This window comes from Monopterus albus, unplaced genomic scaffold (genome assembly GCF_001952655.1).
Source record: "Monopterus albus unplaced genomic scaffold, M_albus_1.0 scaffold38.1, whole genome shotgun sequence".
Lineage (NCBI taxonomy): Eukaryota > Metazoa > Chordata > Actinopteri > Synbranchiformes > Synbranchidae > Monopterus > Monopterus albus.
Genome location: NW_018127918.1, coordinates 1,361,456 through 1,377,417, shown reverse-complemented (window position 1 = coordinate 1,377,417; position 15,962 = coordinate 1,361,456). Strand labels below are relative to the sequence as shown.

At 37.5% G+C, this 15,962-nt stretch overlaps 1 protein-coding gene across 1 annotated transcript in view; it reads left to right on the top strand.

Annotated features, from left to right (window-relative positions):
- ttc3 (tetratricopeptide repeat domain 3) overlaps positions 1-15,962 on the top strand; it is a 31,399-nt gene that overhangs the window by 2,781 nt on the left and 12,656 nt on the right. The window contains exons 2-26 of the mRNA XM_020598474.1: positions 1,993-2,069; positions 2,164-2,194; positions 2,621-2,780; positions 2,891-2,972; positions 3,993-4,046; positions 4,381-4,513; positions 4,780-4,865; positions 5,228-5,322; positions 5,982-6,044; positions 6,275-6,329; positions 6,780-6,936; positions 7,735-7,762; positions 7,852-7,957; positions 8,096-8,126; positions 8,984-9,044; positions 9,801-9,885; positions 10,274-10,426; positions 10,943-11,023; positions 12,036-12,145; positions 12,239-12,365; positions 14,165-14,287; positions 14,371-14,472; positions 14,605-14,697; positions 14,793-14,857; positions 15,001-15,137. Of these exons, the coding sequence (XP_020454130.1) occupies positions 2,004-2,069; positions 2,164-2,194; positions 2,621-2,780; positions 2,891-2,972; positions 3,993-4,046; positions 4,381-4,513; positions 4,780-4,865; positions 5,228-5,322; positions 5,982-6,044; positions 6,275-6,329; positions 6,780-6,936; positions 7,735-7,762; positions 7,852-7,957; positions 8,096-8,126; positions 8,984-9,044; positions 9,801-9,885; positions 10,274-10,426; positions 10,943-11,023; positions 12,036-12,145; positions 12,239-12,365; positions 14,165-14,287; positions 14,371-14,472; positions 14,605-14,697; positions 14,793-14,857; positions 15,001-15,137 (2,284 nt within the window). The 5' untranslated portion in view covers positions 1,993-2,003. The remainder of the gene's footprint in view (positions 1-1,992; positions 2,070-2,163; positions 2,195-2,620; positions 2,781-2,890; positions 2,973-3,992; positions 4,047-4,380; positions 4,514-4,779; positions 4,866-5,227; positions 5,323-5,981; positions 6,045-6,274; positions 6,330-6,779; positions 6,937-7,734; positions 7,763-7,851; positions 7,958-8,095; positions 8,127-8,983; positions 9,045-9,800; positions 9,886-10,273; positions 10,427-10,942; positions 11,024-12,035; positions 12,146-12,238; positions 12,366-14,164; positions 14,288-14,370; positions 14,473-14,604; positions 14,698-14,792; positions 14,858-15,000; positions 15,138-15,962) is intronic.

Below are 15,962 nucleotides of genomic sequence, written 5' to 3'. Positions count from 1 at the left end.
GTTTAACTAGTGGCTGTTAAACTATACCGCCTTGAACAAAATAGACACAATAAACCTACTACATTATCTACGTAACAGTTTAATATAGTCTTCAAGCGGACAAATTTCGCGCTGAAAACAAACTTGGCAGCAATTTAACAACACATAAGCAATGTTAGCTAATTTACTAAATGTCAACACGATGCTAGCGATGCTCTAGCTGCGTCAACACCACCTCATCCCCCAAGGATTTTGACTCGACAGAGTGCGTGTCAGTACTTCAGAAACTGTGGCGTTTTATAGAAAGACGACGCCGAGTGGCTTTATCTCAGCTACCTCTCCCTTTGTCCCGCCTTTATTACTCAAAGCATGACGAATTTCCCTGAACTAACCACACCCGTGTGTACTTAGGTAAACAACCCGCAATGGAAAATATACGGAGCTCTGCTGGATTCAGGGATAATGTTTTGTACTACGCAAACAAACAAACAAACAAACTTACTCAGTTTTCCGTTCGAAACATTTCAGATAACTTCCATCGATTCAAACGAGATTTGTTACTGAAGTTAAACCAGTTAAGTGTGTAACATTAAATCCCTCTAGTCTAATCCCAGTAGTATTTCAAACTACTGTACCAGTGGATGTGTGGGTCATGATATATGTATGTTTTGGGTGCCCCAGGATTGAAGAGAGCAATTCATTTTCAGCATATTAATAATTTGTTGTGTTCATGGTTGCTTGCTGCTCCCTGCTCTTTGGCTATGTTGACAGATGTTAGCACTGCTAGATTTATTTGACACCACAGCGTTAGTACAGCAGGGATGTTAAAACTGCCTCAAGGATGCAGTGTTGGCCTAAAGCTTGGCACATTATGTAGAAGTAGCATTTGTACTGTTTACCTTGCAATCATTGCAATGCCATGAAAACTTTATAGCATTGTAAAATTCATCTTCATAATATTGCAGATTGCTTAACAACATTCTGGTGTCTAATATGTAGGGCTGCAACTACCAATTATTGTCAGTTGAAGAACTGAATAATCTATTGGAAGAAACACACCCAGGTCCACTTGGCCTCTTCTACCTTTTTTTTTCTTTCAGAAACCCTTATGTGCACAAAATCCACATATTGGATTAAGCCAGGCTTTTCCAGTTATCCTGGCTGAATATAGCTGTGATTCGGTTACACAAAAGCAGTGGCACATAAATTACCAAGGAGACATACAGAGAATGTGAAGTTGTCCTCATGCCATGTTGAATTTTGGGTAAATGCTCCATTTTTAGGAATACTAATGATCATTGTCACTCATAGATATATACACTGCATACATCTGTAAATTATAAAAAAAATCCCATATAGCTACATACATTAGTGGATGCTGAATTGTATGCCTCACGCATCTTCCGAGCAGGGTGTGCTATTTGTGCTGGTTGGATGTGGTCTCCATTCATTGTAACTACACTACTTAACAAGTGGCATGCTGGCACAGGCAAATGGAATGGAGCTTCTATGTCAGCATCAGTGAATCTGTGATCGACCTCGTGGTCTGTTGAAGAAAGCTGTGAAGTGCATTCATCTGAAATACTAGGATAGCACCTCCTCAACCTGGCCTAACCTTCATGAAATGTACTGAGCCAGGATGCTCTTGGTAGACTAGATCAATATGTTATCCTGGATTTCTTAATCCTGCTTTTGTATGGACAATACCATAGAGCGTCAGTGCTGTTATTGCCTACTTTGTGCATACAACAGAGCGTTCAATATCCAAGATGATGTTTGCAGGTGTTCAAAATCACATTCTGTTTATTATCAGAGGCTACAGAAACCAGAAAATGTTTACACTTAAAAAGCCAAAACCATAAAATGTACATATTTTATTAATGTATATTAATTTTCATATCATTGTGCATTTAACTGCTGCATTGTCACACAGCAATAATGTAACTGATAGCAATAAAAACAGGCATGATGTTGGCTGAAATACAAATGTGACATTTGAAAACTTTGTTACAGAGTTGGACAAAATGTCAGATTCAGACTCTGATGCTGAATATTTTTCCTTCGAAGACTTCAGACACCAGATGGATTTTGTGAGTTAATAACACATAATCAAAATAAGAGTGTTTAGCCAACTCGCTTCTTTCTATATGTCACTCAAACTGTTCTTTCCTTTTGGCCACACAGAGAAATACATTTATCACCTTCTGTCCATCAGGTAAGGAGCATTTGAAGTGAACTGCTTTTTTTTTCCCCAAAAATACGGAGAAATGGATTTGTTCATTAAGCACATATTGTGCAGTATGTTATTTATTTATTTTTTGATTAAGGTTTTGAGTCCAACATCAAGATTTTGGTTAGAAACCCTCTCTATTTTTATTAGTCATGATGAGGTTTCACATTGCAATCCAGTAACCAGTTATTAGTTGAATTTTAATGTTAAACAATAAACAAATGCTGTGAAATCCTTTAATCTACATTCTTTACTTTTTGGAAAATATAAATAAAGCAGTTGACTATGGAACAAATGAATAATGGAACATCTCTTGCTGGTTGTTGCACAACATTTGGCCTGTCTTTCACAATTGGGTGTGTGAATTCCTCTGAACTGGGTGAAAATTTTCTGTATGTTTTTGTTTTTTAGAGGAGGCTTTGAAGCAGTGGAGCCATATCCCTCGTGATACCAAAAAAGAGGCCACACAGCGGATGAAAATATGTTCCTTCTGGCTTCCTATTCTCCTGCAGCGTGAGGAGTCCAATGCCGCCACTTGCTGGGCTGTTGAAATAGGTCTAATCAGCTCCAAGTAAGTATAACTGCAATTGGAATCTGAAATTTTCCTTGACCCCCAGTTGATAGCATTTGAAATCTTCACTTTTTTAGATTGTTCAAGAAATTGAAACTGTCCTCTTCTAGGGACCATGAAGACCTAAGTCTGAAGCAGCTGCACAAGATAGAAACTGTGGAAGCAATCCTCAGAGCCTTGGAGAAAGGAAGTGTAAGTTGATTATGTAGCGGTTTGGTCTAAGGCTCCTTTCACTCACAGCCTGACACCAGGGAGGGAGGATGTCCTTGGGAAGGTAAATGTGTGAACAGGGCTTAAATCAGCAGCACAACATACATATTTTTATAGTGGAACTAGGAATTTGTCATGATGGTAAACCCAATAAACAATGCATTAGTGGGGAAATTTGTACAAATGGGCTCTAACATATTTTGACCTATAGATATCATTAATATAAAATAAATTGTATTATGGCTTTGATGTAAATGTTACTTTCTTAGAAAAAAGATACAGTGACTTCATTTTAGTTTAGAGATTTCAGATTGTTGCTGCCATTTTATTTAGCATGTGTATGAAAAGAATTATAGACCCCTTTCCTTTTTGGACACTTCATTGATTAGTACATTTAAAAATAAATGTATAAAATTGTACCCATACTGACGCGGCTGGAGACAGTCTGCCATGAAGACTGGGATAAACTACCCAAATTCAGGTGTGAAAAGCTTGTTAAGACTCAAGAAGGCTTAAAGCTATAGTGCCAAAGGGGCTTCTAAGAGTTAGGGGTCTGAATTCTTTGGTAAATGAGATATTTCATCTTTTCGTTTAATATACATTTCCAAAGATTTCTAGAAACATGTTTTCACTTGTCCTTATGGGTAGATTGGTGGGGAAAATGGCATGTTTTAGGACAGTGTGTAAAATGTCTGAAGCGACTGTATAAATTACTTTGAACCTCTTAAATCTACCACTTCAGCAGCGATATTTTTTGGGGCTACATCCAGGTTGCAAATATCAATTTTAGCACCACCTTTCTCACATAAACAATGTTAAGGCTTACTTGCAGTTTTATGTGTAATAGTCTCAGTATACAAGTCATCTGTAATAATGTAAAACAGACAAACACACATATTATTGAGCACTGAAGAGAAGAGGGTAGATTGAAGTGTTGTTAATCATCATGACATTGGTATTTCACTGCTGATTTTGATCTAAACTGCTTGTTCTCTGTTCTAGTTGAAAATGGACCAAACAAAGCACATTTTCATGATAAGCAACATGTTTAACTTGGCAAGTATGAAAAGAATGATTGTATATATTGTATTGCAGTGTTTCTCATACATTAACTTATTTGTGGCGGGTTGCCACAATATTAACATTGATTGCCACATGTTTTAAAATACATAGGTTAAATCTGATTTCAATGTAGTACTGTGTGTAATACATGTATTCGCTCAGTTCTTGCCCTGCTTTTTGTTTTCTGTCACACACACAAACACATGACAACCATGGCAGTGGACTGTCTGGGAACAGCTCCCCCTCTCCATGGTTTATTTTTGCATTACAGTAGTTGATCGGTTCTGTATGTGACATTTTTGTCTGAGTGTGATTTTTCTATTTTCAGCGTTCCAGTGGGGCTTTTGAGGATGCGTTATATTTGTTGGAGCGAACAGAAGAACTTGATATTCGCGGTCGCATCATGGAGTTTGGTCATATGCATACCTGCCACACAGTCCTACATTTTGTCTTCACAGAGTGTAAGATGCAGTCACACTACAGTTCACACAGACTGGTCTGCTACTGGTCTGCATCTCTGACATTAACAGAAGTTACTGTGTCTTGTAGCTTCAGCTGTTAGGGGATTTTACTTTTACTTTTATGAACTCTGCATTTCAGCTAACTGATAGCACAGAAATATGTGGTTTTGCTTTGTGCAAACACTGTAGCTTCTAGAAGTGAATTCATATCAGTGAGGCTTTTAAATCTGTGTGTAAATAAATCCCTTTCTTCTGCTTTCACACAGTTGCTAAGTATATTCAGGACATGAGCAATAACTTGGAGAGGACAATGAAGTCACTGATGGCTTGTCCGCCTGAGTATCTCATAGAGGTGAGGCACAACAAACATGATCTACAGGCTGTCATCATGAATTGAATCAAATCAAACAAATTTAATTCAGTCAAGACATCAGTATCGATATTCAGCTGTATTAAGTACGGTTTTGCCATTATCTGTTTTCTCCACTTTCATCATAATGGCAACAATAGCCAGGTTTACTGATCAACATGTGGCCTTGTACTCATCCAGAGGGATGAGTACGAGGCGCACACTGCTGAAATTTGAATTTGGACAAATGACCTGTTTTTGGACCACTTTTGGAAAGAAACGTGGCACTACTAAACTCTAATACTAAAATGTTAGGGCAGATGCCGGTGTAAATAAAATGTGGAATTGTCTTGTTCCTCATTCAGAAAAGTGAAGGAATGAAGAAGAAAGGAAATGAGAGCTTTCAGAAACAGCAGTATGACGATGCTGTGAGGTTTTATACCAAAGCCATCAAATATTAGTAAGTAATATTTTCTTTAGAAGTGACCTTTTCTCAAAAATTATTATTTTTTTCAGTTATAAATATGTTGTATAGGGTGTTGAAAATTTTCTAATGTCTTTGTTTTTTTTTACCAGTTTGAAAGATCTGTTTATTTGGTCCAAATCTATAATAATCAATAAAATGGAATCACCGTGCAATTAATCCCTGTCTTTGTGAAGCTTATGCATTTGAGTTTTTGACACTGCATTTAATTAATACATGAAGGGCACAGAATATTAGAAACCCCTCTCAACACTACACGGAGTGATTGTATTTGATTGTGTAGGTATAACCGATAAACCGGTAAATCTGCACTTTTTATAATTTTGTTTGGAAATACTGACAAGCCAAAGGGTACAGTGAACATAGACCTATACTAAAATTTCTTTTTTTGAAATACCCAAGGAACAAATTGTTCACCCAACCAAGATAGAGAGCAAGAATAATGTTACTTATGGGAATTTAAAAAAGAGTAAATGCATAACAATTGAAATACAGAATAGAATAAAAACATGAACATCTTCATATTTAGTTATGCACAATGTTATGTATACACATGTATCTATAAATGCATACATGGCTTCATTTAAATCAGTCTGTAAAATAAATCTATCTGAAAACGTGTCTTCTCCCTCCAGCCCTGACAACCACATAATTTATGGAAACAGAGCCCTATGCTATATCCGATGTAAGAAGTATCTGTAAGTACCACTTATTCTCATGTACCTTTCACTTTTTAGAAATTAATACAAGGAAGCTAAGACCTTGAGGGAATTTCTTCAGATTTAGCACAAACGTTCATGTGGATTAGATACTGGTGGTCAGAGGTCAAGGTCACAGTATCCTCATCATGTTTGTCTAAAAGATACAAGGCTTAAGAAATGTTTTAAATCAAGCATCTTATTGTATTCTTTTATTTTTTATTTTACAGAAAAGCGCTTGGTGATGGAAAACGTGCTACTCTGATAAAACCACTCTGGGCAAAGGTACTCACCTCTTTATTAATCCAGCTGCAGTGATGTCGAACATGAGATCAATTCACAGATGTTAGGACTGTGCTGAGCCAATCAGCAGCATCAGTTATGACATTGAATCAGGTGTTTTTTTCGCTCCATAGATGCGCCGTCAATTCACTGTGGTCGAGTACAGACTCAAGGATTAGTAACACTGTTGAATGCTCACTTAAAATATTTTATTACATTAGAAAAAGTACAATTCTTCCAGCACAGATGGGCTTTTCATCAGGTATACAGGTTTCAGATTTAGGTGTGTGTCACTGAATTTAACTTTCCTTGAGAAACACCATCGAGTATATGCTGTATGCCTAGTGTTAAATATACTGGCTGTTAATGGCAGTTCACTCCAGATCAACTTTATGTGAATCACAGATAAGCAAACAATCATGAATTACGATTTGATGCATGGTTTGTTTTCAGGGTCACTACCGCTACTGTGAGGCTTTGTTCAGCATGGGAGAGGTCAGAATGGCTGTTGAAGCCAACTGTTCAGCCCAGATTTTGTGCAGGGAGGATCATGAGGGATTCAAAGACCTGGAACAACAACACTCCAAGTTCATCACTGAAATGGCAGAAGGTATTTTCATGCCATTCATGTTCACACCTTGCATCACATTTGTTTTTTATTTTTTTGAAATGGCAAAGAGTGCCTGAAACTCTGTACAAGTAGTGCACACACACACACACACACACACACACACACAATACGTTACACTGTGTTTACTAGACAGATTTTCACTGGCATGAGTAGGCAGCTTTTTTACACCCAGGATGTCCACATCATCTTATTATGTAATGATCAGGATGGATATGTTGCTGCCAAAGAAGCATTTTCCCCATCTGATTACAAACCCTTTCAGACATGCATCCCTACACATGAATTATCCTGGTAGTTCACGTCTAGGCTTCATGTCTGAACAAAGCCCCAGTCCCATAGCTGTCAAAGTGTTACCAGCGGTTTTATCTGGCCAGGCCTAGTCACATATGTTCTTACTGGCTACATGTTTGAATTGAAGTGGTCAAATTGCCACTAAGGACATGCACAGCAGTGCCTCAGAATGTGTTCTTGCTAACGCTGCTGCATCTTTTCATTCACTCTCTAGCTTGCTCGACCACTGCGTCTGACTTTCCTTTCTTTCTCTTTCTCTGTCTTTGTGCACAGCAGCTCTGTGTTGGAACACTAAAACAGCAATTGCTACACGGCTACATGTAGCCTGCAAATGTACGGGCACCATGTCTAAAAGGGGCTTGAGATCTGATTGTTGCCTGTTGTTGAGAAAAACCTAAGATGTTTATTACTAATCTGGGTGAAATCATCCTTCATAGTTTTCTGTCTCTCAAACCTGAAATTCATATATATGTGCTCTGCTTTCAGCTGTGCCTCCAAAGAGTAAGAACAAAAGGTATGTGTGTGCTGCCATATACACATTATACAAATACAATTAATAAGTGCTGATAAAGTTATTGATGGTGCATTATGTTTTTTATGTAGACCTGGCAGTGCAAGCAGAGCAGATTCAGCAGAGTCACGACAACAGTCTGCAAAAACTGTTAGCTTTACAGCTGGTGCAGTAAAGAGCAAATCTCCACAGAGCACAGTTAGTAATGCTGTTCATGTTGCATACAGTCTTGAACAGTGGTACAATGGACACAAGCAATGTTAGACACAACACTGAAAGGTGAACAGTTTTGATGTAGTTCACAGTTAATAATTACTGTAACTTGTGTGTTGGCAGGTCACAGAGGTTAAAAAGGACAAACAAAAAGGTGAGTTTAATACCTGCTTATACATTTTCTTTTTGATCTCTTTTTTTGTATAAAACCAGACAATGTAACTCGGACAGAACAAGATTGATTCATATTGACATCGCAAATGTCAAAGTCTCTAAAGTTGTTAAAATTCAGTCCTATGAAAAGTTATGTTGAATTACAGGCTGGTCAGTGAAATGCTTTTGTTTTTGTTATTTGCATGTAATTTTGAGTAAGTTAAATTTAAGATGAATGAAAAATGAGGCAATGAGGAGAATTTTACACTCAATTAACCAGTGAGAAATACTTTATCAACATCATTAAGATCTCTATAGGTTTTGATTAGGGAAGTGACAGTCAATTTTATTATAGTGAATGTTTGCTGATGCATCTCTGCATTAAGAATATATGGCCAACTTCATAGCTTAACGGAGCACTGCCTTTTTTTGGTTCCAGCTTCTAAGTGGAGAATTCTTTGTGTTATTGTGAATTGAAGCTTTGGGTTTTAGATCGTTGATCTGACAATGCAAGACATTTGAAGATGTCACCTTTTGGGAAACCGTAATGCACATTTTTGAGTGTTATGTGATACTATTTAGAGCAAACAATAAAATAATTGGCAGACTAGTTCATAATAAAAATAATTAGTTGCAACTGTAGGTGTTTTGATTTCTCTTAGTGTGTTGTTTTAATTTATTTATATTTTTAATATCTGTGGAGTGAAAAAATGCCTTGATTTAGCCAGATCCGTCTTGTCCATCAGCTCATCCTTCAGTACAAGTATTAATGACTGTTCAGGTGATTGTCGTTTTATTGAACGCCATCATAACAGATCTGAAGTTTTTAAAATTTCATGGCTGATATCCTCTCCCCAGGGAAAAGTGGTTGGACTGCGCAGGAAGAGGGCACAGCTAGAAACTCTAAGTCCTCAGAAAGGTGTGTAAGACATACTGTTGCCATTATCGATATATATGTCACTTCTTAAAGATCTGTACTGTGATTCCACTAAGATCCCTACAAGCAGCACTTTCTGCACTAGCCTAGGAATGTTTTAGAATGCAATGTAAAAACACACACACAGAGATAGGAAGGTGTGAAAAACTGAAGACCATATATTTATGTGTGCTGTTAGTACCTAATGTCTGCTCTTATTTCACTTGATTTCACTTATATTCTGCTGCCTGTATTGACCTGCTACCGTAGTTTCCAGACTATAAGCCGCTACTTTTTTCGCTTTATGCACACACCCTCATCATGGAAAACACACAACGAAATGCATATGATGCAGCATTCAAGTTAAAGGCAATCGATTTGGCTGTCGAAATATCTCACATTACAACGTGGACACCTGCGGCTATGTACAAACTTTTCTCATTTTACATTTAGTGGGTGCGGCTTATATTCAGGTGCACTCAATAGTCTGGAAATTACGGTAGTTGACTTCATTATCAAACACAGAATAACAACGTGAACCGCAGCTTAGACCAGTATGTTGATACTGATATAATCATACAGTGAAGTCCCACTGAAGTCAAATAAAGGCTAGCAGAGGTGGGCTAACATGTGAGAAGGCTTCAAACAAGGGCTTTTTCAACCAGATAGAAGAATTGTCCCTTTAAACAATTTGTGGAGCACAGTGTGCTCTGGTTGTATTTCAGACTGTAGAGCTGATTCAAAATTTTGTGCTTCCAGTGAGTTTTTTATGAAGAATGAAAAAGAAGAGTCCAGCGCCACAACAAAGAATTCAGTGAGCAAAACATTCAAGTTTGAAGATGAGGTAAGGCTGTGCTCATCAAATGTATCTAAGGTATTCATTTTGGAAATGCTGCTTTGTTGCATCTGTCTTCAGTCATGGATGTGGTAACTTCTAAAGCTTTTCCAGTGCATGTGTGTCAGAACATGCCCCTGGAGACGCTCCTTGTATCACAAAGCATGAAGCTCATGAAAGCATGAAACTCACTGAGGCTGTTTTTTGTTGAGCATCACAAAAGTGTTAAGTCATTGTGTCAGCTCAGCCTCTTGCACACTGGATAAATGTAGCCACAGCTTAACGATATACCGTGTTAATTGTATTGTAACGTTTTAGCATAAATTAGTGTGCAGCTTTTAAGTCACAGTATCACTGAGTGAAATGACTGATCTGCTGTGATGTGCACCCTGTCCAGACCCAGAAAGTGGCCCACAATAAAGCAAGTGTGTGTAAAGAGTTGAGATCTGTGGTGCAGGATGCCCATACTGCTCTGGCCGATTTCCGCAGTCGCAACGCACAGCGGGCCTTCAGCCAGGCACTGGCCATACTGGAAACCAATGCACCCAAGGTAATGATACCACTGATATGCAAACCAGCACCGAAGCTGTAGCATGTCATGCTGCTACACAGATTGTGAGCGGATTCAGAGAACTATGTAATATGTGCAATACCTTTAGGTATTTTGATTGTAGGAGTTATGTGGATCTGGTTTGCAAAATAAAACATTATTCACCTTCCATGACAGTGATAGTTTGTCAACAAATGTTTACTGAGCTTTTAGAGTGACATCAGTCTCCATAAGGCTGCAGATTTGAGGAGAGGTATATTCACGTTTGTCCCCTCTGCTCCACCTAGACTACAGTATTAGTCTGTGGAGATGACATTTACCATTTAAATGCATTTAAACATCTCTTGTTTTATTTCTAGTCAGGGTCCTTTTGTTATATGTTGGCCCCCTTTCCTCCCCATGTTTCCTGTCAGGCAAAAATGCCCAGCTCCTGTGAATTTATTCTACTTTATGAATAAAGTGAAGAGCCATGTCAGAGTTAAGAAGCGTAATCATTTGTTTTCTGTTTGCTCTCAGGAACTGGGACTTTCCACACTGGATGTACTGTTGTTACTGTATGGTTGTGTATCTGCGCTAACAGAAATCGGCCAGCCTGAGGTAAATTCATCAGTTTAAAAAAATAAGCAGCAGTTAACTTTTTTTAAACGGTGGAACATTCTCCTTTGCCCATAGTAAGCACTAACTGCAGTTTATCAAAGGCTTTTGAGAAAAAAACACTTTCAGTTCTTGCACACATAATGGCATATCTGTGTGACACATGCATAGCAGAAACATTTATGCATCACATTGTTTCTGTGGAACAGATAATGAGGTTTGGCGTCTAAATTTGCAGATTGACATCTTGTATTGTCTGTAGCCCAAACCTTTATGGCATTGATTTCATATTTGTAATATATTAATGTGCATACAGGTGCCGCCTGTAAGTTTCATCATTAACTTATGTGCATTTACAAACTGCACTGATAGAGCTGGTTACTGTTTATGTTGACTTTGCAGAACTGCATGTACCTCAATCATAGTTGTGCTTGTGGTCCAGTTAACCCATTAAAACAATAGTTGCATAACCAAAAAGCTAGGCATGTTCCAATATATTTTTTTGTCATAGTCCTTTTATATTGGTTATCTGTCAATATATATCAAGTGTGACTGAATACTTTCATTTACTTAAATTCTGATTAAATATGTATCTAAAACACTGGGTTTCCCTGGAAAATGATTAGTGTCTAATCCGCAGCATTGATTTTACAAGTCCAGCTGGTCAAGACAAACTTTCAGCTTGATGCCAATTTAAGCTCAGACCCTGATTTACAGTGCTGTTGAGGTTTTTTTTTAATCTTACACATCATCACCTGATTATAAAGTTTTACCTTTTCCAGATGTGGTGACATGCTGCTTGGTTAGCCAATCACCTTCTGAGCTGAATCAGCAGATCTAGTAATCAAATGACTGTTTGGTCTCTCTCATTAAATACTTGACCATTTCTCTGCATTCTAGCTCATCAGCTAATCTTCCCTAAAGCATAATACGTTTAATATTCATAAAAATGTATATTGATGCTTGAGTAATGTTTTTGCAGTTGTTTTATGTGTGGTTTCTTTGTGTCACACAGGAACTTGCAGTAGCACAAAGACTTCTGGAGAAGATGAAATCATTTGAGGAGAGGACCTTCCAGTGTCTGGTTTATTATGCCATTGGCAGGGTGTTTCTCAAAGAGAACAGGTACAGTAGCTCCCAGTCTTTACAGGTTTGTGTCGCAGATTCACTTTGTTTTTGCTTCAGTCTGTACAACATGTACTCCTCCCCTGGTTACAGGTTTGCAGTTGCTCTGGAGCAGTTTTCAGATTCCCTGCAGATGGTAAAGAATCAAATAACACCTGGTAAACTCACATGGCCTTTAACCAAAGAGATTGTCAAAGAAACACAACCAGACTATTTCAAGGTATGTTGTCAATATAGGTTTGTGTCTGGAAAACAATTTTACAGTTGTCAAATGTTTAGTCTCATGCAAGTGATAGAACACAAGGAGAACCCTTTAAGATTTTTTTTTTTCTGTATCATAGTATTCACCTCCTTCTTTGTGACACCAGAATCATTGCTGATTTAGCCAGTTCTGTTTTGTCTCTGATAGCTTGTGTGTAATCAAGTTAGGGCACAGAGATATTCAAGGATTAAAGGGCACTTTGTCATTTCCAGGCATTTCCATGACAGGAACAAAATTGGGTACTCGGGTCCCAAAAAAGAAAGCAGATCTCTCCAGTAATAAATAACATACTAAACATGATACACACATGCATATAAAACACATAATAAAAGAATTTAAAAATATAAAAACTACTAATGCAAAAAACCCTACTAATGGCAGTGGTTCTGTAAATGACAGCAGTTCAGGTTTTAGCAGCATTATATTGAATGTGTGTTAACAGGGGTGCTTTTTTTCAATAAACATTGTGATAATCATCACAACCAGATCTTGGCATATTCTGAGCTGTTAGGTCAGCAGACCAGTTTTAAGTACTGCAAGAAGGAAGTATTCAAACATACAGCTGCAAAGGGCTGCAAGCAAGAGGCTGCTTCTACTGTAGTGTGTGACCTACACATCTCCAGGTCATCGGGCTTAAACAAATTTACTTTGCTGTGTGGTGCAGTGGAAAAACACAGTGTGACTACATCTCTTACTATGGAAAAGCACGTTGCTGTGTATTTTACACAGTGAAAAAGCCTTTGCAACTGAAGAATCTATGAGCTTAAATATTGTTGTTTTTTTTTTTTTGTTTTTTTTTGGCCATTAGGGTTTATTCAAAATTTGAACATTCATTCAAACGTGGTTTAAAAAAAAAAAAATCTGACTGTAATGACCTGTTCAAATCCAAAAATGTACTGTATGTGGGTTGTGTTTGAATGAATTACATGTCTTTTCGAACATCATTCCAGTGAGATTTTTGGAAAAAGTGAAAGCCCTATTGGCTGTGCTGCTTAGCTTTTAATCAAAGTGTGACATATACATAATGCAAAGATCAGTTCATGGCTTGTCAGAAAATACATATAGATACTGTTAATTGCAAAGGAGTAATCACAAGGACATTATAAACAACATCGACACAGGTCTTTGCTGTTGATGAATGTCAAATTATTAAATCTACTACTGGGATTCAGTAATGTAAGTGTAATAACAGCTGAAAGGTGCCACAAGTTGGTTGACTCCATGCCACACAGATGTGAAGCAGTTATAACAAACTGTGGTCATACAACTAAATATTAGTTTAGTGATTCACAGGATTGCTAAATCCTAGAAACAAAAACGTTTGTACAACATAGTTTTGTGTTTGTACAGTCAACGGCAGACACTGCTATTTTTTTGAACACACCCCTTTCAACTAATTGCCCAATTTCACAGCCTTAAGAGCGTGCATATCATGAATGCTGGGTCTTGTTTGCTTTCTGAGAATCTACTGCACCTACTGGTAACTTGTTTGCCATGTAGCAATAAAAAATATACTAAAAACCTGGATTATTCTGGTTAGTCACATTGTACTGCTATTATTTTGAACAATACTGTATAAATATTTAAACATGTATCAATGAAAGCTCAAATAATGTAAAGCATAAATCAAGCAGTTCACTCAGCAAATAAAACTGTACTGTATTTATGGCTCAGATTTATATGTCTGTCTTACATTAGAAGTAAAGATTATAGATTAGGTACATCCAGGTTGTCTGACTTGTTTTCTCTTTTTTTAGGAAATTCTGGAGAGCGCTATAGAGTTGTGCAAATTTCCTCCTATTCCTGATGCCATTTGTCGACTTGAGAAATGTGTTAGCCATTTGAAAGCTGAAATCTACTTCACTGATCCAGATTTTAAGGTAAATAGCAGCAGTGAAACACATCCAGGAGTTAAAATATTAAAAGCATGAATGAAGTTTAAATGTCTGGACTTCTTCATTAGGGCTTCATTCAGTTATGCTGCTGTGAGAGGTGCACTGTTGAGTACCACATTGCCTGCTGGAAGGCCCTCAAGACATCAGCCTTCTCTGAAAAGAATGAGAAGGTAAATGGAGATTTCATAACACCATTTCCTAAAAGGCAAAGATCTATGTATTTCCAGAATAGGTTTGTATTTTCCCCCCCATTTCCCTCTGCTTCCAGTCTTAACTTGTATATGTTGTTCTTTGTGTTGCAGGATTTCCTCCAAGAAGCATGTTTGACTCCAGACTGTGTCGGCCAGATCTGTATTATCAAAATCTTTGGTCCAACAGGCCTGATGAAATGTAAGGTAAGACAAGTCTCTCGAGGTGACGTGAGCTTTTACAGTCACTGTGCTCATGAATGTGACAGGGTTGGTGTTCACTTGATTTTTCTCTCTTTAAGTTTGAAGCCAATATTCCCAAACCACAGACTCCAAAGATGCAAAAAGTGAATCAGAAATGTACAAGGTGAGGCTGCAATCAAATACAATTCATGCTGGTGAACAGTCAGTGAGTTAATGAAGGTCTAGGCCCTTTCTCACTTAGTTGATCATCTTTGGTTCATTATAAAGGTTTTGTGATGTACTTTGTATCTAAACTCTGTTTTTCAGTCTCAAGAAGTTAAAGTCAAAGGAAGAACGTAAACTCAAGAGGAAGCAGCATAAAGCGTCATTTCAGGAGAATCAGGTTATCAATGATGAGATTGTGCAGAAGAAAGAAGACTCGGCATCTCAGACTCAGCAAAAAGGTACTGCTGCAAACATTGTCACATCTACACAGCAGGTCTGCAACATTTTGCTTTTCTAAATGTGGAACTCTGTCAGTCATCAATGTGATTCATTATATTTTGGTCTTCACAGTAGATCGTCATATTGGGGGAAAACTGTTGCAATTTGTAACAGGTAGCAAAAACCAGAGTAGACCTCTTTCATTTTCCCCTTCATTTAAACTCAGGTTATTAGAAGTTTTATTTATAAGATTTGATGAAAGCCTGCCTAGCAGTGGATTTTTGAAACAGTTACTGAGTTTGAATTATACAAGTCTGGTACAGTATTTTGGCTATAGACTGTGCAGGTGTATATGGTGCTCCAATGAAACAACTCAGCTATTTGCTTTTTTTTTTTTTTTTTTACCAAGACATGTCAGTTTTACAGACATTTTACAGTTGGAAAATGTTGTCAGTACTATATGATGGACAGATTGTGTAATGGAGACACTGATTCTCACGTCAAGGATATCTTTGCTGTTTCTGTCTGTGGGCACTTGTTTTTCAACTGATGCTAAAATGTCTGTTACAGTTGAACCAGTTTAACTAGTAAACTTGCCAGTAAGGCTTTTGAAGATTGAGATTTTCTTTTTCTAGGACATACAGTATTGTTCAAAATAATAGCAGTACAATGTGACTAACCAGAATAATCCAGGTTTTTAGTATATTTTTTATTGCTACATGCCAAACAAGTTACCAGTAGGTGCAGTAGATTCTCAGAAAGCAAACAAGACCCAGCATTCATGATATGCACGCTCTTAAGGCTGTGCAATTGGGCAATTAGTTGAAAGGGGTGTGTTCAAAAAA